This window comes from Pongo abelii, chromosome 12 (assembly GCF_028885655.2).
Source record: "Pongo abelii isolate AG06213 chromosome 12, NHGRI_mPonAbe1-v2.0_pri, whole genome shotgun sequence".
Lineage (NCBI taxonomy): Eukaryota > Metazoa > Chordata > Mammalia > Primates > Hominidae > Pongo > Pongo abelii.
In genome coordinates, this window is record NC_071997.2 from 103,983,842 (window position 1) to 104,007,282 (window position 23,441).

Below are 23,441 nucleotides of genomic sequence, written 5' to 3' on the forward strand. Positions count from 1 at the left end.
ACATTAAGATCTACTAGGAAGAAGCAAAGCCTACTTCTAAGTGATGCCACTAGTACAATCAGGCTTGGATTAAGTCTCTTCTCAGGGGCAGCTTTGATTTAGCCATGGACTCACAAGGAAAACGAGAGGTGGAATTTGGTTAGGGAGCAACAGCAAATTCAGCCTGACCATATTCCTACTCTAAACACATTTTCAGCATAAAGATGTAAAAACAATTTTTTTTGGTTCAAAAGTTATGGTTGCCATGACAAAAAGAATATACCTGAATTTATAAACTGAGATATATTTCAGCTCCTTGGCTTAAAATAATACATCTTTATATTCTTAAGAGACGTATCTCAAGATGTTCCTTGCTTTGCCTTGAATAAAAATTTTTTTGAAAAGCGTATGTTTCTCGTGAACACACTCATACTTCAAATTTACCACCTATTTTAAGCTTTAAAATTCTTCTTGCCAGCATTTTTCAGCTAAAAAAAATCATTTCACAAATGTTTAGGTACTTTTTACAATGAAGGGATATGGCAGCATGGATACTGGGTAGCTGGCTAGGCTCTAAATACCTGATGACTCAACGCTTTGCACAAACCAGTCTTGCTGATTATTAAAATTTGTCCCTGGGCAAAATTAAAGCAACGCATGTTAAGGCTTCAAATGCAAAGGATTCACTGTAGTTGATTCTTTCAAGAATAGAAATCGACCATAACTTTGCTTTATAATCCATGTGATACACCACATTATAACAGATATCTACTGTGTTTTATGATTTCTGAATGTCATAACATTTGGATTAAATTGTATACAAAAAAATCACTAACCTGAAAAAAATCAGAGGAAAGAACAATATAAATTAGTGACACTGGAATTACAGAATAATTTTCTCCTAAGAAACAAAGTTTTATTTATTTCAAGTCGTGTTGCCAAGCAAATATTTGTAAAGAACACATTTTTATGACTGGAGGCTGTTTAAGTGGTTTTAAGAGTGCTTGAATAATTTTTAAACATGATAAATTTCCATCCTTTAAATTTAATGACCCATATTAATTAGCTTAAGTAGTGATTATTTTTCACATTTAGTCTTAAAAAAAAAAAAAAAAGGATTTTTATTAACCAATATACTTAGTCCTGACCTGGATGAATTTACAAAAGCCAGACAATGGGATACAGATTAATGTGGTTTAATACTGAGATTAATCAACATTGCCCTTTTTCCCTGCCAAAGGCTTATTTTCTAGACCTGCTTCACTATGACTACTAAAAGAGTACAACTAAAATTTTATTAGAAATCGCTCAGCTTACACACTCCAATCAGGAAGTTATTTAAATCACCTCAGATAAAAGCTTTGTGACCTAACCTAATACATCATATGCAGATCATGAATACTTTCAGAAAAGAATCATTTCAATATGTCAAGGACATAGTATCTATGTGAATAAAATGTGTGCTTAAATGTCTCACTGTAAGGAAAAAAAATCAGTCAGGCTTCATATCAATTAGACAACTTTTACTAAATGAGAAAACTACATTTAAAATGTGCTTTAAAACAAAACGGAATTAGAAAAAAAGACATATGCATTTTGAAGAACTTTTGCACTGTGCTGAAAAGGAAATATCTCTTGCAGTAAGTAATACAATGTGCCAATTCATAAAATGTAAGTTAACAGGTTTCTCAATTTAACATTTTCAAAGACGATATTAATGTCAAAAATGTCACATCTATGGTAGCACATATAGAAGGGCATTATAGATATGATGTCCATCCCTATGAAGCTTACAAATTTGACAATGCTCAATAAAAGCTTTTAGAATCACATCCAATAGTGTCACAGTCAAAGAATCACAAATCTGTGTCGTGTAAGTTCTCTCCTTCTAAAATCTTCATGTTAACTTTTCTACTCATTGCCATTTGTTAATACTAACCCTTAAAAAAAAAAGAAAGAATAGGAAAAGAAAGGCTGCAATAAACTCTTGATAAGATACAGAAATTATTGCTACTATAGTTCACTACAAAGCATGTCTATACAATATCATATGACCTTTGATTATGAAAAAATCAGAATAAAAATCTTCAGTGACATAAGCCTTACAATCGTATACAACATTCACATGGCAATATTAGACAGTTAAGCACCCAATACCCATAGTTGACAAAATGTCCCACTGACCAGCATTCATTTAAATACATCCTTCGTATAGAGGGAGGAAAAAGAGATAGTGTCAGCTTTCCAAGGCTTGTCAAAAAAGGATTCTCATGTACTGTGGATCTAAAAACAAACAACAACAACAACAACAACTCAAAAAAAAAAAGAAAAAGAAAAGAAAAAAAAAAAAAAGAAACAAGAAAAAGAAAACCAATGCAGGTGAAGGTGTTACCAGGAAGTTAAGCATGCCAAAAGGTGTTCCGTGCGAATGAAAACCTAAAGCCAAGGTACCACATAATCACATTACCAACTAGTTGGGTAATACTATATGAGCCTTATCTTAAAGTTAAATGAAATGCTACTGCACAATAGAGCATCAATAAGTTAAAAATTAGAGTGCACAAATCCAAATCAGTGTCAATTCCTGTATAAAGCAAAATATTCACTATCAGCTGTAAAGTTTGCCCAGTCAAACTGTATGATTAAAATCACTGGATTGGACAATGTGCGTATTTTTTTTTTTTAAAACAATCAATCTCTAAAATTCCTTTTTAATGTAATGAGCCGTAAGTTTTCTTAGTAGGATTAAACAGATATCTAAGTAGATAAACAAGGGAAAATAATAGTTGGTGAATGTCTGTAAAGCTCTTCCCATATTTCACTTTTAAAAATGTCTAGGGAAAAAAATTAGAAGTATTTGCCATTATTCTAGCGAAAACAAACAAAAACAAAACAAGCTCAAAATAATTAAACAACCAAGCAACACTAAAACCACATTACACAGATGGATCATCATGCTTTCATCTGGTTTAACTATCACATCTAGTTTAACTGGGATGCTTTTCAACTTTAAAAATTGTGATACATGAAGATGTAACTTTAATGGATAATTTTGAATTTGGATTTAACTTTGTTGACTATAACAGAGTATACTTATTACAATACAGTGTAGCACATCTTTCTATTAGAAAAAAATTTAAGATCCTTTACCCGTCTCCTTAAGTTAAAGGTGTGACATCATAAAGGGTGTCAAATGGCTGGATGGTTTTACAGTGCACACTTATATATTATGAAGTATGTCCTTAACAAATCTGATGGTTTCTTTACAGAATTCCTTTCTTCACCTTTTCTTCGGTGGATTAGCTGTTCGAGGTGGAGTGACAGGACGTCCAGAATTCAGTCCACCATACTGGTACTTAGCTTTCTTTTCAGATGGTTTCAATATCTTAAAGTAAATTATTAACAAATAATGTTATTCTTTCATGTACAATAAGTTAAGAAAATTGTTACAATTGTGATTTTCAATAAATGGCATAAACTGCAAAAATGCAATAAAAATGCAGAATAGCAAAGTTCCATAAACATTTCTTAAAGTGTGCAAATGTCTGAACGTTGTCATTCCACTCATATTTTAATAACAAAAGTACACTAACTCCATCAACTATCCAATCCTTAGATTTAAGTAAAAAACTTTTTAAACTTAGTGTATCTCTGTTGTGAGGAAAAGAACACTGGTTTAAGAGTCAGAAGATCTATGTTGTCATCATAATTCTGATATATTAACTTAGGAGGGTAACTAACCTACAAGTCACAAACCCTTCAGACCTTATTTATTTACGTATAAATATATCTTTTTACTTAAAAAACAGTTTTATCGATATAAATCTAATTTTAGAACATTTGTCACCCCAAAAAGAAAGCCTGTTCCCATCAGCAGTCACTCCCCATTCCTGCTCTCCACATCCTCTAACTCTAACCAACTACTAATCTACTATCTGTCTCTACAGAATTGCCTATTCTGAACATTTCATATAACTGGCATCATATAATATGTGGTCTTTTGTGACTGGCTTCTTTCACTCAGGTTTTTCAAAACCAGTTTTGAAGTATCAGTCCTTCATTCCTTTTTATTGCTGAGTTGTACATTGTACAGTCCATTGTATGGATGTGCCACAGTTTATTTATCTATTCAGTAGCTGATGGACATCTGAATTGTGTGAATTTTTCGCCTATAAGGAATAATGCACATTTATGTAACAGTTTTTGTGTGAACATGTTTTCATATATCTTCGGTATATACCTAGAGGTAAAACTGCTGCATCATATGAGAACTCTATTCCCACCATTAATGTATGAAGATTCTAATGCCTCCAAATCCTTGCCAAAACTTGATACAGTCTGGCTTTTTTTACTATACTCATTCTGGTGGATGTAAATAGAGCTTTAACCTACATTATACATAAAAAAGTCATGATTTTCCAAAAATAAAACAGTATAGAAAGACTTACAAAGTATTTTTTAAAAAGTATTTAGAACATAATAGTGCCTTAGTGAAGAGAATATATTAATCCAACACCACTACGACAACTGCTGGAAGGATAAGGTATGGTTACTATATTTAATTTGTAAATTAGCAATCAACCATTTACCATTCAATTGTACTAATTGATGGGAACAGTATATTATGATAAAGAGAAAGAGGAATGGGAAAGCCCCAATGCATTTTAAGAGAAATACAGTGTGTGTACATCAAAGATATGGAATAGCCTTTGGAAAAGCAAAGTACTGAAGCTGTTTTACTCAGTGAACAAGAATGATTTGTAGGAGCACACTAAAGCTAAAACTGGCCTCTTTTAAAAATGTAAATGTTGAAACCAAAAGTTGGTTCTTCAAAAGAATAAACAAGATGGACTGCTAGCTAGATTAAGAAAAGATCCAAATAAGCACAATCTGAAATGAGAAAGGTGACATTACAACCAACCCCACAGACATACAAAATATCTAGAGATTATAAACACCTGTGCACACAAACTAGAAAACCTAGAATAAATGAATAAATTCACAGAAACACACACGTGCTCCCAAGAAATGAATTCATAGAAACACACATGACCTCCTAAGAAATGAATAAATTCATAGAAACACACACAACCTCCCAAGAAATGAATAAATTCATGGAAACACACATAAACTCCCAAGACTGAACCAGGAGGAAATTAAAATCTTGAACAGAACAATAACAAGTTCCAAAATTGAATCAGTAATAAAAAAACCTATAAACCAAAAAAAGCCCTGGCCCAGAAAGATTCACAGCTGAATTACATCAGATGTACAAAGAGCTAGTACTAATCCTACTGAAACTATTCCAGACAATCCAGGAAGAGGACCTCCTCCCTAACTCAGTCTACAAAGCCAGCATCATTGTAATACCAAAACCTAGCAGAGGCACAATGAAAAAAGAAAACCTCAGGCCAATATCCCTGATGAACACAGATGCAAAATCGTCAACAAAATACTAAAACTGGATCCAGCAACACATCAAAAAGTTAACTCACCAGTCAAGAAGAGTTTATTCCTGGGGTGCAAGGTTTCAACATATGCAAATCAATAAATGTGATTCACCTCATAAAATTAAAAACAAACACCACATGATCATCTTAATAGATGCAGAAAAGGCTTTCAATACAATTCAACATCCTTTCATGTTAAAAACCCTCAACAAATTAGGCATCGAAAAATTAGGAACATACACAAAATAGTAAGAGCCATCTGACAAACCCACAGCCAACATCGTACTGAAAAGGGAAATGCTGGAAGCATTCCCCTTGAGAACTGGAACAAGAGACTAGGATGACCATTCTCACCACCCCTATTCAACAGAGTACTGAAAGTCCCTGCCAGAGTAATCAGGCAAGGTAAAGAAATAAAAGGCATCCAAATAAGAAGAGAAGAAGATAAACTATCTTTACTGACGATAATGATTCTATACATAGAAAACCCCACAGACTCTGCCAAAACGTGCCTGGAACTGATTAACAACTTTGTTAATCAGTTTCAGGATACAAAATCAATGTATAAAAACCAGTAGCATTTCTATACATCAAAAACATCCAAGCTGAGAGCCAAATCAAGAACTGCATTTACAATAGCCACAAAAAGAATACCAAGGAATACAGCTAACCAAGGATGTGAAAGATCTCTACAACTATAAAGCACTGCTGAAAGAAGTCAGAGATGATGCAAACAAATGGAAAAACATTCCATGCTCATGGATAGAAGAATCAATATTGTTAAAATGTCCATACTGCCCAAAGTAGTTTACAGATCCAATGCTCTTCCTATCAAACTACCAATGTCATTTTTCACAGCATTAGAAAAAAACTTTTCTAAAATTCGTATGAAATTGAAAAAGAGCCTGAATAGCCAAAGCATCCTAAGCAAAAAGAACAAAGCCAGAAGCATCACACTACCCAACTTCAAGGTACATTATAAGGGTACAGTAACCAAAACAGCATTGTACTGGTACCAAAACAGACATATAAACCAATGGAACAGGATGGAGGAGCCAGAAATAAAGCTGTACTCCTGCAACCACCTGATCTTGAACAAAGTCAACAATAACAAGCAACGGAGAAGAGACTGCCTATTTGATAAACGGTGCTAGGATAACTGGCTAGCCATATGCAGAAGACTGAAACTGGACCCCTTTCACCATATACAAAAATTAACTCAAGATGGATTAAAGATTTAAATATAAGACCTCACACTATAAAAACCCTAGAAGAAAACCTAGGAAATACCATTCTCGACACTGGCCTTGGGAAATAATTTATGACCAAGTCCCCAAAAGCAACTGCAACCAAAACAATGATTGACAAGTGGGACCAAAATAAACTAAAGAGCTTCTGCACAGCAAAATAAACTATCAACAGAAGAAACAGACAACCTATAGAATGAGAGAAAATACAAACTATGCATCCAACAAAGGTCTAATATCCAGACTCTATAAGGCACTTAATTCAACAAGCAAAAAACAACCCCATTAAAAATGGGCAAAGGACATGAACAGACACTTCTCAAAAGACAAACATGCAGCCAACAAATATATGAAAAAATGCTCATCATCACTAATTATTAATGTAAATCAAACCACAAGATACTGTCTCACACCAGTCAGAATGGCCATTAATAAAAAGTTAAAAGATAATAGATGTCAGCAAGGTTGTGGAGAAAAAGAATGTTCAAACATTGCTGGTGGGAGTGTAAATTAGTTCAGCCACTGTGGAAAGCAGTGTGTAGATTTCTCAAAGAACTTAAAACCACCACCATTCGACCCAGCAATCCTACTACTTGGGTATGTACAAAAAAAGACAAGCACTTGTATGTTAATCACAGCACTATTCACAATAGCAAAGACATGTAATCAACCTAGATGTCCATCAACAGTGAACTGGATAAAGAAAATGTGGTACATATAAACCATGGAATACTATGCGACCATAAAATTAAGGAAGGAAATCAGGTCCTTTGCAGCAACATGGATGCAGCTGGAGGCCTTTATCCTAAGCCAATTAACACAGGAAGAGAAAATCAAGTACCACATATTCTCACTCATAAGCAGGAGCTAAACACTGGGTAAGCATGGACATAAAGATGGCAACAATAGACACTGGGGACTACTAGAGTGGAAAGGGTGAGGGGGGATGTGAAATGAAAACCTCTATGCTCACTACCTGGGAGATAAGATCATTCATACACCAAACCTCAGCAATATGTAATTTACACATGGAACAAACCTGTACATGTACCCCCTGAACCTAGTACATACATAAATTATAATAACAAAAATATTATAATAAAAGTGAGCAAACAACCCCCCATACATGGTATACAATGTGCTTCCTCAAAATAAATAAATAAATAAATAAATGTTCCTATGACATAAATGGGTAGTTTAATATTACTTTGAAAGTTTTTTTCCTTAGGAAACTATTTTCTTTTTTTGAGGCCAAGTCTCGCTCTGTCACCCAGGCTAGAGTGCAGTGACGCAATCTCAGCTCACTGCAACCTCTGCCTCCCGGGTTCACGTCATTCTCCTGCCTCAGCCTCCCAAGTAGCTGGGACTACAGGTGCATGCCACCACGCCCGGCTAATTTTTTGGTATTTTTAGTACAGATGGGGTTTCACAGTGTTAGCCAGGACGCTCGATCTCCTGACCTCATGATCCGCCCACCTCGGCCTCCCAAAGTGCTGGGATTACAGGAGTGAGCCACCGTGCCCAGCCAGGGAACTATTTTACTTTATTTTCATCTGAGTTTGTAATTCTTTTCCCAGTGTCTGTTCCACCCATTTACTTTGCAAAAGAAAACAAAAGCCTAAACTATTCATTACATTCACATTCTTTTAGTAAGCCACTATTCAAAAGGTCATAGAGGAATTTTAACAATTTAAACATCTGAATCAAGACTGACTGACGTAACTTAGGTTCCCTAAAACGGTCATATTTGATATATACCACAAATGCTGGAAACTTTGTGACTGAAAATAGAAATATCTAATGAGTTTGAGTGGTAATCACTTCTGAATTAAATAGACTTTCAACACTTGCTCAAGGAAACTTCACAAATCTAAAACGAATTCTGATAATAGTTTTTATCAGATTTCTAGTTCTTATATATTTATGTTTACATCATACCTGAAATGAACACATCAAAGTTTCATCCACACTCATCATTCCACCAGCATTATCAAACTCGCCACAGTAATTTGGGGCTGAAAATAAGGTTACCAACTGTCGTTTAGCAAAAAATTCATATCCATCTTCCACCACCTGTCAAAGGAAATGTCAGAAGAAAAAACATTTATTGGTGGGTAATTCTGAACCATCTATACTAACTAAGGTTAAGGTGGCAAAGACTGTGCCCCACCTCACCCCCAAACCACCCTGTTTTGTTTTGGAAGTTGTGATTTTTATTCTTAAACTTTGCTTAGAGCATTAAAATTGGTGTGCCTTTTCTATAATGGCAACAATTTAGCTTAATTGGAATAATAAATTCATCACTTCTGAAAGCTTAAAAATCATGCCATTTGCAAGGCTCCCTTGAAACAAAATATACTAATAGGCATCATGACTACAGGAAGCTGGGACACTAAGTACTTTTTTTGTTTTTAAGTTTTAAATTTAATTTTATTTTAATTAATCTACATGTTTTTCAGAGGGACATCAATTATTACTTTGATGAGGGCATTATAATCCAACTACAGAATCCTTAATTAAATGAGCAACAACCAGACAATGAACCACTTTGCGAAGAGCTTACTTCTTGCTTTGCTTTTAAGATATCTATTATTATTATATGGCTACACACTGAAAACATTACTAAGTTGCGTTTAATTTACACGGATCATGCTCCTTAAATTAACTGCCAACAGACTGTATTTTTATTTTTAATTTTTTGAGATGGAATCTTGCTCTGTCAACCCAGGCTGGAGTGCAGTGGCATGATCTTGGCTCACTGCAACCTCTGCCTCCTAGATCAAGCCATTCTCCTACCTCAGCCTCCCAAATAGCTGGGATCACACGCACCCACCACCAAGCCCAATGAAGTTTTGTATTTTTTAGTAGAGATGAGGTTTCGTCATGTTGGCCAGGCTGGTCTCAAACTCCTGACCTCAGGTGATCTGCCTGCCTTGGCCTCCCAAAGTGCTGGGATTACAGGCATGAGCCACTGTGCCTGGCCTTGATGAGTTAACATTTCTAGAACCAGTTGTCAATTTCTGAGTAATTTAAACAATTTTTCTCTCAGTCTACAAATTTGAGGTACACAATAATACGTAAATATTTTATATTTATTTACGGCGGGCAAGATTACTTTTAAATTTATTTTAGATATCTTTTAATTAGCAAAATTATCCTACACCACTTGCTAATATAAAAAAGCAATTACAAAGGCATTTACTTATTAAAATAACTCCTACCTCAGTACTAGGAACATGCTTCTGTTGAAATTACCTTATGGTACAATTCAGATGAACCTTTTCTCCTAAGACCACAGCCACCTTATCTAATCCCTGTGACCCCTGCTCCACATAGCAAATGGCACTCATGTTTTTAGTTGTTTCTGTGTGTATGTGCTTGTGTGGAGACAGGGTCTCGCTCTGCTGCCTAGGCTGGAGTGTAGTGGTGCAATCTTGGCTTACTGCAGTCATGACTTCCTGGGGCTCAAGAGATCTTCCCACCTCAGCCTCTTGAGTAGCTGAGACCACAGGTGTGTGCCACCATGCCTGGCTAATTTTTTTGTATTTCTTTTCTTTTTTTTTTTTGGAAACAGAGTTTTGCTCTTGTTGCCCAGGCTGGAGTGCAACAGCACCATCTCGGCTCACGGCAACCTCTGCCTCCCAGGTTCAAGCGATTCTCCTGCCTCAGCCTCCCAAGTAGCTGGGATTACAGGCATGTGCCACCATGCCCGGCTAATTTTATATTTTTAGTAGAGACGGGGTTTCTCCATGTTTTTCAGGCTGGCCTCGAACTCCTGACCTCAGGTGATCCACCCGCCTCAGCCTCCCAAAATGCTGGGACTTCAGGCGTGAGCCACGGTGCCCAGCCAATTTTTTGTATTTTTTTGTAGAGACAGGGTTTCGTGTTTCACTGTGTTGCCCAGGCTGGTCATGGACTCCATGTTTCTAGTTCTTGGTTTTTTAGTTTGCTTACTTGTTCATTCTTTCAAATTTTCTTTTTTAAAGGGAATATTTCTAGAATTTTAGAGACAATATTTGAAAATAAGCACAATAGGAGGATTTTGGCAGTTTCTGGAAAACAAAAGACCATGCAAACTAGTGTAGTTCAGAAACTTGATTTTTAAAAATCATCATTTACTTTCGAAAAGACCAGTGAATGAAGATCTATGGCTAAAAAAACTGATTATCAGGGGTCATTTTAGTTAGGAAACTTAGCAATTCTGCCTTGTTATCTAATAGAAGGCATATTTATCAAAATCACAAACACAGTTTTACTGATTTAAAAAACTATTTGTCAGGCCGGGTGTGGTGGCTCATGCCTATAATCCCAGCACTTTGGGAGGCCGAGGTGGGCGGATCACGAGGTCAGGAGTTCGAGACCAGCCTGGACAACATAGTGAAACCCCATCTCTACTAAAAATACAAAAACTAGCCAGGCTAGTGGCGTAAACCTGTAGTCCCAGCTACTCCAGAGGCTGAGGCAGGAGAATAGCTTGAACCTGGGAGGCGGAGGTTGTAGCGAGCCGAGATGCCACCACTGCACACCAGCCCAGGCAACAGTGTGAGACTCTGTCTCACAAAAAAAAAAAAAAAAAAGAAAACTACTTTGCCAAAAGCAAAGGATGTGGGAACATGACCTCATTTCAATGGAACCACCAAGAAATCCTGCTAAATAAAAGTGGCACGTAATATACAATATGCAAAGAATGAAAAGCCAGTCATCACTTAGGATCAAAGAAAGAGGCAGCAGTAGTAAGTGTCATGGGGAGTAAAGCTCCAGAAAGAAAGGGAAGTACTGTGGGACAGCATATACTTAATTAAATATGCTTTTATTAATTTATTCAACACTATGTGTGCATGATACAATATGCTACAATGTCAGCAACTATACAAAGCAACAGAGATTCAAAAACAAGTCGTAATCCCTTCCTTAGAGTACACAATCTAGTGGTGGTGGACATAAAAGACAACCAAAAACCCTAAACTGTATAAATGTTCTTATAATGAAAAATTTCAAATATACACAAAAGTAGATCAAGACGACTTGAATTAACTCCCATTAACTCATCAGCCTAATTCAATACTTTTCATGATTTTGCTACATTTCTTTCATTTATCTTCCCCCTCTCCTTTTCTCTTTGCTGATATTATTTTAAAGCAAATCCCAGGCATGTCATTTTACCTCTACACACTCAAGTATGCATTCCTGGAAAAACACAGACATTATTCTTACATAACAATTAATGATTATGACACAGCTAAAATAATTGATACCGGCCAGGAGCAGTGGCTCACACCTGTAATCCCAGCACTTTGGGAGGCTGAGGTGGGCAGATCACCTGAGGTCAGGAGTTTGAGATCAGCCTGGTCAGTATAGCGAAACCCCGTCTCTACTAAAAATACAAAAATTAGCCAGGCGTGGTGGCAGGCGCCTGTAGTCCCAGCTACTCCGGAGGCTGAAGCAGGAGAATCACTTGAACCTGGGAGGCGGAAGTTGCAGTGAGCCGAGATCACGCCACTGCACTCCAGCCTAGGTGACAGAGTGAGACTGGGCCTCAAACAAAAACAAAAAATTAAAAGATTAAATAATTCATACCTATTACCAAGTCTACAATCAAATGTTCTTTTTTGAGACTGAGTTTCACACCCATTGCACAGGCTGGAGTGAAATGGTAGGACCTACAGTCACTGCAACCTCTGTCTCCCGAGCTCAAGCGATTCTCCTGCCACAGCCTCCCAAGTAAGCTGGGAATACAGGTGCACACCACCACACCTGGCTGTTTTGTATCTTCTGTGGAGACGGGGTTTTGTCATGTTGCCCAGACTGGTCTCCAACTCCTGGGGCTCAAAGGATCCGCCCGCCTCAGCCTCCCAAAGTGCTGGAATTACAGACATGAGCCACTGCACCGAGCCACAATCAAATTCTTCACTGGTCTCAAAAATACTTTTTTAAAGTGTGGTTTGTTCTTATCAAAATCGCCATTATGCATAAAGATCATACAAAAATGAGGCTGGGCCAGTGGTTCACGCTCATGCCTGTCATCTCAGCACTTTGGGAGGCCAAGGCGGGCAGATCGCTTCAGCTCAGGAGTTGAAGGGCAGCCTGGCCAACATGGTGAAACCCTGTCTCTACTAAAAATACAAAAATGAGCCAGGCGTGGTGGTGTGTGCCTGTAATCCCAGCTGCTCCCGAGGCTGAGGCAGGAGAATCGCTTCAGCCTGGGAGGCGGAGGTTACAGTGAGCAGAGATCGTGCCACTGGGTGACAGAGTGAGACTCCATCTCAAAAAAAAAAAAAAATCTAAATCATATCTACAAAGCTTCAAAGCAGCACTGAAAATTTTGTTAGGTTTGCTGTATACTACAAAAATATTCTTTTTTTTGAGACTGGGTCTGGCTCTTTCACAAGGGCTGGAGAGCAGTGACATAAACATGGCTCACTGCAGCCTTGATCTCCTAGGCTCAAGTGATCCTCCCATCTCAGCCTCCCACATAGCTGGGACCACAGGTACGCACCACCACACCCAGCTAAATTTTTGATTTTTTTGTAGAGATGGGATCTCATTTTGTTGCCCAGGCTGGTCTCAAACTCCTGTGCTTAAGCAATCCACCCACCTCAGCTTGCCAAAGTGCTGGGATTATATATGTGAGCCACCACGCCCAGCCCCAAAATATTTCTAAACATTTCCTCTTTTAGGGTGATAAAAGGTTAACAAATCATTAGATTGTTAAGTGTGAGATCCAGGAACTGGCTCTGCCACCTCTCCTACTGCTTTCCTTGTACAACTCATTTAGCTTTCTTGGATATGTTTCCTCAAAACGAGAGGGCTTATGTGAAGTTAACAAATAATAAATGTTTAAGAGTCCAGGTGTGGTGGCACAAGCCTACAGTCCCAGCTACTCAGGAGGCTGAGGCACGAGAACTGCTTGAACCCGGGAGGCACAGGTTGCAGTGAGCAGAGATTGCGCCATTGCACTCCAGCCTGGGTGACAGAACACGACTCTGTCTGCCCCTCCGTCTGCCCCCCAAAAAAAGAAAGAAAAAAGAAAAAGCTTAAGAGTTTTATATTTCATACCTGATGAGCTCGACAAATCAAATCTAAATCATGACGATTCAGAAATTTACTGACTACATCAGCTCCAAAAGTAAAGGAAACACCACGATCATTTTCTCCCCAGCCTTGCACATCCTTATCTGGATCAGACCATAGCAAATCACAGAGCAAACCTTTAAAGGACAGAAATACAGCAATTAAGAACAAAATTTACAGATTTATAGAATATAGCACATCTACATCAAATTTCAGTTCCTCTCTTGCCCTCTTACCTTTTACTAAACAATGACCATCACTTGCCTAAGTATTCCAGTCTATGTAACTTATACTTTTGTTAAAGCAACCATACAAACCATACAAATATAATCTTCCATGGCCTCTTAAGGTAGTACTTTCCAACCCTTTCCACATATAGGAAATATGTGTATGGCACTTACAGCACACAATACATGGAAAAGGCTGTTCATCTTTTGGGTAGTTTCTCCATATGAATAACCAAAGAACCCAGTGGTATTTCCTCAATAGTTCATCCTTTCCTTATGGTTCCACTGTTTCTGAGCACCACAGTCTATTCTGTTAGTCTATTTTATTTATCCCTGAGCCAATAACCGACTAGAGCTTTTTAATATGTCTTTATATTTGGTAGGGCTAGTATCCTCCATTTTTTTTTCAAGATTGTCTTGGTTACTTCTTGATCTTTTGTTCTTCCACATAAACATTAAAAACAATTGCCTAATTCCATAAAAAACTCAATTGTGATTTCACTGGAATTGTATTTGATCTACAGATCACTTGAGCGAAAAAAAACATTTTCTACTGAGACCCTGAGGATTTTTTTTTAAATGTGGAAGAACAAAATCAGATTAGATCCTTGACTTTGGTAATGTTTGGAGCCTTGGAAAAGAGGTCAGGGTTAAAAACATTTACCTGAGTATTGTCATCATATTAATGGTAGTGGAAATTTTAAGAGGGACTCAGACCACCTTGGGAATACAAAGTGAGAAGGCCAGCAAATGAATTCTGAGGAATTCAAACATTTAATAGGCAGGTAGATGAGGGAGAATGAGCATTAGGTATTGAGAAGGAATGATCAAGACAAAGGGCTTAGTACAGTAAACGTATCCTGAAAAGGGAAACCATCGTCCTAAAGTAGGAAATGTGCCATGAATAAGGGCAGCAGGACAAGACCAAAAATGTGCCACTTACAATTAAATCATCAGACCTCAATGCAAGTTTCTTGGTGATTGAGGGTAACAGAGTGGGTAAAAGTCCAACTGTAGTGATAATAAAAGAAGGGTGGATGTTGAGATGGTGATAGTGATTTTCTAAGAATTGTAATGGCTAAGAGAAGATATATGTATATTTTTTTGAGACGGAGTCTCGCTCTGTTGCCCAGGCTGGGGTGCAATCTCGGCTCACTGCAAACTCTGCCTCCCGGGTTCACGCCATTCTCCTGCCTCAGCCTCCCGAGTAGCTGGGACTACAGGCGCCCGCCACCATGCCTGGCTAATTTTTTGTATTTTTAGTAGAGATGGGGTTTCACTGTGTTAGCCAGGATGGTCTCGATCTCCTAACCTCGTGATCCGCCCGCCTCGGCCTCCCACAGTGCTGGGATTACAGGTGTGAGCCACCGTGCCCAGCCAAGAAGATATTTTTTAAAGAGTTAAGTCAGTTTTAAGAATTTTAAATAATCCATAAACATCATAGTATGGTTTAGGAGGAAAGGGCATCTTCATTTTCAGTTACAGTACATCATATCTTGATAGAGGCATTATAAAATCATTTGTAGAATTAGTGGCAATGTATTCAATTTCTATCGTTGATATATCCCAAGCTCCCTGTATGATGTTTTAAGAAATTCACTAGCACACAAAATCCACTGAATAGTCAGTCTCAATTCTTAAGCCCTTTCTGGTTGAAGCTGACTCTTCGAAAATATACACCCATCCAGTGCTTAATAATGCTTTCATACTTTCCAGCCTCTTTCCAGTAGAAAGCAAAGGTATTAAGAATCTATAATTTCCTTTTTTTGGAGACGGAGTCTCGCTCTGTTACCCAGGCTGTAGTGCAGTGGCGTGATCTCGGCTCACCACAAGCTCCTCCCGGGTTCATGCCATTCTCCTGCCTCAGCCTCCCGAGTAGCTGGGACTACAGGCGCCCGCCACCACACTCGGCTAATTATTTGTATTTTTAGTAGAGACGGGGTTTCACCATGTTAGCCAGGATGGTCTCAATTTCAAGAATCTATAATTTCAGTGAGACAATAAAACTGTATAAAATTAGAATACAGTTTGAGGTTTAGGAAACATGACACTCTGGATGCATTAAAAAAATCAAATAATGGTATTAACAACAATCTGGAATTCTTTAACCTTAACAGGGTCAAGATAAGAATTTCAGGCCAAGCACGGTGGCTCACGCCTCTAATCCCAGCACTTTGGGAGGCCAAGGTGGGCGGATCACCAGAGGTCAGGAGTTCGAGACCAGCCTGGCCAACATGGTGAAACCCCGTCTCTATTAAACATACAAAAATTAGCTGGGCACAGTGGCAGGCACCTGTTATTCCAGCTACTTGGGAGGCTGAGGCAAGAGAACTGCTTGAACCCAGGTGGTGGAGGTTGCAGTGAGCCGAGATCAAGCCATTGCACTCCAGCCTGGGCGACAAGAGTGAAATTCTGTCTCAAAAAGAATTTCAGAGTCAAGATTCATTGTTTAATGAGCTAGCATCACAATCAACTAGGCTGTTTCAAATAATGTATTAATTTATAAATTAAATTTCTGAATGTTGCAGACACTATCAAAGATCAAAATAACTGTTTTCAGCATCTCAAAAACTTCTCATTAAAATATGCTAAAATAAATAAAATATGCGAAAAATAGAAGTCTAGCATATCACACTTGAAATTTACATCTGTACTATAAACAGATATTCTGAAGAATGACTAGTAATACATATTTATATTATACCTTATTTTAAAAATAGCACCTTGGGTGTTTTTTGAAAGAGAGGGTCTCACTGTGTCACCCAGGCTAGAGTGCAGGAGCACAATCACAGGTCACTGCAGCCTCAACTTCCCAGGCTCAAGTGATCCTCCTGCCTCAGCCTCCTGAGTAGCCAGGGCGCCATGACATGTGGCTAATTAAAAAAAAAATTTTTTTTTTTTTCTCTGTAGAGATGGGTGTTACGTTGCCCAGACTGGTCTTGACTCCTCGCCTCAAGTAATCTTCCTGCCTTGGTCTCCCAAAGTGCTGGAATTACAAGCATGAACTAGTCCACCAGGCCTAAAAACGGCATTTTAAATAAAATACTATTTAAATACTAGTTTCTATTAGGTTTAATCAAATGTATTCTACAATTACAATAAAAAACTGTGATAAAATGCATACTTTAAAAAATAATCAACACAACAAGTCGTGTTATGTAAAAAAGCTCATAACGCAGGCCGGGTGTGGTGGCTCACGCCTGTAATCCCAGCACTTTGGGAGGCCAAGGTGGGTGGATCACGAGATCAAGAGATCGAGACCATCCTGGCCAACACGGTGAAACTCCATCTCTACTAAAAATACAAAAAATTGGCAGGGTGTGGTGGCAGGCGCCTGTAGTCCCAGCTACTCAGGAGGCTGAGGCAGAAGAATCACTTGAACCCGGGAGGCAGAGCTTGCAGTAAGCCGAGATTGCACCACTGCCCCCCAGCCTGGTGACAGAGCAAGACTCCGTCTCAAAAAAAAAAAAGCTCCTAACACAATTTATTACAACATACAGTGTATTACATGGCTACTGACATCAGAGGATCTATACCATTCATAATGGTTGATGTGTAGTTCTGAGCAGCATTTTTTGTGGTGATTGTTGTTTCTTTTCTTTTCTTTTTTTTTTTTTTTGAGACAGTTTCACTCTGTCACCCAGGCTGGAGTGCAGTGGTGTGATCTCGGCTCACTGCAACCTCTGTCTCCCAGGTTCAAGCGATTCTCGTGCCTCAGCCTCTTGAGTAGCTAGGATTACAGGAACGCACCACCATGCCCAGCTAATTTTTGTTATTTTTAGTAGAGATGGGGTTTCATCACGTTGGCCAGGCTGGTCTGGAACTCCTGACCTCAAGTGATCCTGCCCACCTCAGCCTCCCAAAGAGCTGGGACTATGGGAGTGAGTGCCACTGCTCCCAGCCTTCCCACAGATTTCCAATGTAATTTTCACAAAACTGACCACAGGTCTCTAGAACCTTAAGAGCTCTAAAAATTTAAGCCAGGTATGGCACATGCTTGGAGTCCTAGCTACTCAGAAGCTGAGGCAGGAGGATTGCTTGAGCCTAGGAATTCGAGGCCAGCCTGGGCAACAGATTGAAATCCCTCCCACACCCCCTTGAAAAAAAGCTCTAAAAATTTGAAATAGAGGCCATAGAAAATAACAAAAAACTACTAGACATTTGAAAAGAAGGTAGTTGTATCCTTGCCTAAGAAGCAAAGGATAGATTAATTAAAAAACTTTTGGCTAATTTAACAAATTTTTGAAGAACCAATGCCAGTATGAATGACGGAATTTAGAAAAATAGGTATGAGGACTCAATAGCAAAATCTTTTTTGTGATCAAATAAGTGTGATAGAACTACATTATGACTATAAATAAAAAGGTTCCGCATTTTGAGGATCAGTGAAAAGTGAAAAATTGTGTATTACTGCAAATAAAGTAATCTGTAGCTGGCTTATTGACTATGAAAAAAGCTCTTTTATTTATTACATAAGCCAATCCTACTTCCACTAAATGTAATCAGGTTCAAATATGACAACACTTCACACAAAACAATTAAACTTCTCTCTATACTTACCTGTATCAGGGACATCAGTAGGTCTCATAATTCTCCGAATCTGCTCCATAGATTGCAGGTCTGGTGACAATCCTATAAATAAAAAGATGAGACATAGTACTAATAGCTAAAAATTTTAATATTTTAATAGTCACTGAATAAAAAGCATTTAATCAAAATAGATTCACTATGTGAAATTAAAGATACTGAAAAGTGTTCCTTTTAATGTCTTTTTTTTTTTTCCTTTTTGAGACAGAATCTTACTCTGTCACCCAGGCTGGAGTGCAGTAGCGCGATCTCAGCTCACTGCAACCTCCGCCTCCCGGGTTCAAGTGATTCTCCTGCCTCAGCCTCCCGAGTAGCTGGGACTACAGACACGCACCATATCAGCTAAATTTTTGTATTTTTAGTAGAGACGGGGTTTCACCATGTTGGCCAGGCTGGTCTCGATCTCTTGACCTCATGATCCAACCATCTTGGCCTCCCAAAGTGCTGGCATTACAGGCGTGAGCCACCGCGCCCGGCCCCTTTTAATGTCTTAAAGGGCAACACAGAGTTATTAGGAATTCCACTTTGATATAATAGAGCATTATAATTGTTTTTTTTCCATTTTTCCCTACCAGGGAAATGAAATTCCTTTATATTTCAAAAGACTTCCCAAGGAAAAAAAAAACTACCATTTTTTTTCCGAATCATTCCCTGGCCTTCATAGAAACATAATCAACTGCAACCCTTCCTACCACTTTTGCCAGTTCTTACCACTAATCTTAAACATTTTAACTTCTAAGTGAAAGTGCCTCACTTGGTTCCCTAAGACCTTCTTTCCACATCCCACTCCAACATGTTTATTATCTTCATGAAGTCATAAACTATTGATCAGAGGATTAACAGGAAAAGCTCACAAAAATACTTTGCAATCTTTGAAGTGGTATATAAGCTATTATTTCTCTCTGGTAGGCAATCCAAGTATCATTACAAGGAATGATGCTAAACGTTCATATCCATACTGCTACACTTCTATCCTTAGCTAAACTAATGTACAAGAACTACAATTCATTACGTGTTTAATATCTACTGGAAAACACATTTCAATTAATATAGTGAATTATGTTCTGCCAGAGAATAAACCATTTATTACCTCAGGCCTAGGCAAGTGCATCTATCTTTTCAGCGTTTTTCCACTTTAATTCTTCCTGTATATTGATGAAAAACTAATTTTCTTACACTATTCCCATTAAATTACTTCCCTGTACAAAAACCCAATATGGTTATTAAATCATTCAACAAACTCCGTTGCTCAATATTCAAATCTCCATAATCTGATCCCATCATTTCCCAGCATGTACTTGACCTTCTAGTCAGGCCAGTTCTTACACATTCCCTAAACTAGACAACAAAGAGTGTCTCAAGTCCTTTTAACTTCTCCAAAGTCTATTTATCCTCTAAAACCCATGTCTCCATACACACATGTACCCAGTCTTTCCTCCTCCTGACTTCTCATAGTGTCTTATTAAGTTCTGACATATTTAATACCTTTTATTACTCAATTATCTGTTTCATAAATATATCTTAGCAACAGGTTTTTAACTCTTCAAGATGGTCAGATCATACACTATCTACTAGCTAGGTGTTAGACATATACATTAATTTTTCAAATAAACTTTCAAAATAAACTTCAAGCTCATTTCATAAGCCATACAGAGTAACTTAACAATCTACCAAAGATTATTTTATTATTTTATTGTTAATACTAAAGCAAATATATTATATGAAGCCTAGAATTCTTGATATATGTGAATATGAAACTCAATTTTATTTGGATTCTGATGAAAGATTTCAATATAGGCAGGAAGATAACGATCCTCTCATTTTTACTAATAAATAGCAGGGGCGTCTTTCTGTTAAAACTTCAGGCAAAGGAGACCTTCTCAAACAACTCTAGTTACCCTCTTTATATGTGAAACTATTTAAAGCAGCATTACATTTTCATTTATAAATAAATTTCTAATTATTAAAAGAGGTTTAGCCATGTTTAAAACAGTTTTAATCACTTGAGTTTTCATACAAGCACTGCTTTGTTTTCCCATAGCCTCTTATTATAGGTATTTTCCGAATAATAGAAGAATAAAAAATTCTGTAAGGCAAATTTACTAGTCTACCTCCATGACAACAGAAGATCTTCTCATCCACAATGGCTGCTATAGGCAGACAGTTAAAACAATCAGTGAAGGTCTTCCACAATTTAATATTAAATCTTCGTTTGCCTATAAAAAGAACAGATAGAATAAATTAAAAAATCTAAAACTGTTCTCATCAGTTATCTCAAAGCCAAGGGATTATGAATGATTTCAATTTTCTTCATTTCTTCTTTATGTTTATCTATAAAGAAGAACTTTTTCTATAATGCATAGATGTTATTTACATACTTTCAAAAAGGCAATAACTACAATAAACATTCAATACCTCCAGTAAAGTTACCAAGACTTCAAAGATTGTGCTGGGGGTAGGGGTGGGATAGGAAGATTTTAGTCAAAGAATACAAAGTATCAGTTGGGTAGTAGGAATAAATACAGAAGATTGATTGTATAACATAGTGACTACAGTTAACACTATATTGTATCTTTATAAAATGCTAAGAGTAAATTTTAAGTGTTGTTTTCTCCCAAAATGCTAACTTTTTGAGGTAATGCATATGTTTAATCAGCTGGATTTAACCATTCTGCAATGTATATACACTTCAAAACATCATGTTGTACATCATAAATACATACAATTTCTGACAAATAAAATAAACCTAATCAAATTTAACACTTAAAAAATCCCAAAGACTGTGCTAGGTGTTTTATGAAATACATCAAACAATTTTTGTCTTTTAAGATCACTATAATATAGCAATTTTTAAACAGTCTAATAGGCTCTTAGTTCATTTTTTTCCCTTCAATATGTGGACTAGTTAAATACCTAGCCAAACAAGCAAGCAGAAGTGAAAAGGTGCCTCTGGAAACTGTCCATTTTAACACTAATGCATTGATTAACACACTATAAACTTATTGCCAAGGAAGGAAAATTTCCAAGTGTTTAATTGGTATTCTCTTTTGTGTGAATTACAACTTGGCACTATAGCAAGTATAAATAGAGGCACAAAGACTATAATTTTCCTGTAGCCTAGCATAAAAAGCTACGACAAAGACAACCTCAAGTGTATGTTCACCTTTTTAGAGTTACTCGATTTTCCTGAATTTGGTAATAAGGTACAACTACTAAGCTAGGGAAGGGATGAAAGACACAAGTACTAACTTCCTGTGCTTTTATGCCGCAACCTGCCCCTTAATGAGTAAGTACATAACTCAAAGCACTGTTTATGAGTTGCTCTCCCATGCATTATTTCATTTGATGTCATTTCTATCCCCAAGGACATTCTTGCCCATCTTTTATCCTTTAAAAATATACCTCCATTTCTGATGTAGCTTTAGGAAGAATGTTGTAGTCTGATGTACTCCAACTCACTTCCTCTCTGCTAGTCTGATTTAAATAATTCAAACCACACACTACATCTCAGAAATAAAAATACAATACAAAATCAAATACAGAATCATTTCTATTAGAATGTAAGCTCATGGCTGGGCGCAGTGGCTCACGCCTGTAATCCCAGCACTCTGGGAGGCCAAGGCAGGTAAACCACCTGAAGGTTGGGAGTTCAAGACCAGCCTGATCAACACAGAGAAACCCCATCTCTACTAAAAATACAGAATTAGCCAGGCAAGGTGGTGCATGCCTGTAATTCCAGCTACTCGGGAGGCTGAGGCAGGAGAATCGCTTGAACCCGGGAGGCGGAGGTTGCAGTGAGCTGAGATCATGCCATTGCACTCCAGCCTGGGCAAGAAGAGCGATACTCCGTCTCAAAAAAAAAAAAAAAAAAAAAAAAAAAAAAAAAAGAAAAAAGAAAAAGGAAAAGCTAACTAGCTAACTTCATTAAGCACTGGAAGCCTGATACAGCCTTTTTTCACTACAAGGACATACAGTCCCAGCTAGGCCGATGACCTGCTATTTGGCTGGACAGGGAAGGCCAATCAATGCTGGAGAAACACTTGGAAAAAAAATGTAAGCTCCATGAGAACAGAGATCATCTGTATTGTGTATTGCTTCATGCACTATGTTCACAATAGTGCCTGCACATATAACATACCCTCAAACTTGGTCAAATCATTATATAAATCAAGCAGATATGAGTTTGAATAGGTCTCTAACATAATTAAGGATTGAAAAAAAGCAAAAGTAGATTCTAACAGGGAAGACAGCAATAAAAAATTCAATTTGAAGATTATAATTGATTCTAAGTAGTAATTAACCAAATAAATACTTACTCCCGTATTCTAATAAAACCAAAAGACCAAATTTGAACCTAGTAGGGTATTTTAATAATAACACTTGGAAACACACAATACCAAATCGGTGATTTACCTACTAATGAAGAAGAGAGTAAAATAAGGATACCCCAGAGCATTCAGTATCTTTGTCTTTCAAGGTTTATAGACACAGATTTAAATTCTAATAATATAAAACTTTGACTTTTAAATAGTTTCACAGAACTTCTCAATAATTCTTGTGACACAGGACTAATAAAAGCTGTCATACCACAAGAATGCTGAGAGCTAAAACCTTAATGGACACTAGAAAACCAGGGGCCACTGCCTACGGTGACTTCTGTTTCACCTGGATAGTTTACTAGATAAACTAATTTTAAAAGAGCCTCTTCAGCCAAGTAAGCTGCAGTCAATCTGAAATATGACCAAGGAGATCTCAAGGAACCAATTTAATTAGTAACACGTTTCCCAGTTTCTGGTTCTTCTTCCTGGCCTATGCCTGATAGATCTTATTTTGAAAAAACTCTGAATCAAAGGAACTCTTCTGAACCAGAAAATTATTAG

The 23,441-nt window shown here is 37.4% G+C and overlaps 1 protein-coding gene across 5 annotated transcripts in view; it reads right to left on the reverse strand.

Annotated features, from left to right (window-relative positions):
* Window positions 1-873: 873 nt before the first annotated feature.
* PPP1CB (protein phosphatase 1 catalytic subunit beta) overlaps window positions 874-23,441 on the reverse strand; it is a 50,086-nt gene continuing 27,518 nt past the window's right edge. For 4 of the 5 annotated variants that reach the window (XM_009237418.4, XM_024241950.3, XM_054546139.2 and 1 more), the window contains exons 5-9: window positions 20,673-20,777; window positions 18,535-18,606; window positions 13,733-13,884; window positions 8,615-8,749; window positions 1,488-3,364 (exon numbers count right to left, since the gene is read on the reverse strand). In XM_009237418.4, the coding sequence (XP_009235693.1) occupies window positions 3,260-3,364; window positions 8,615-8,749; window positions 13,733-13,884; window positions 18,535-18,606; window positions 20,673-20,777 (569 nt within the window). In that variant the 3' untranslated portion in view covers window positions 1,488-3,259. 5 annotated transcript variants of the gene reach the window in all.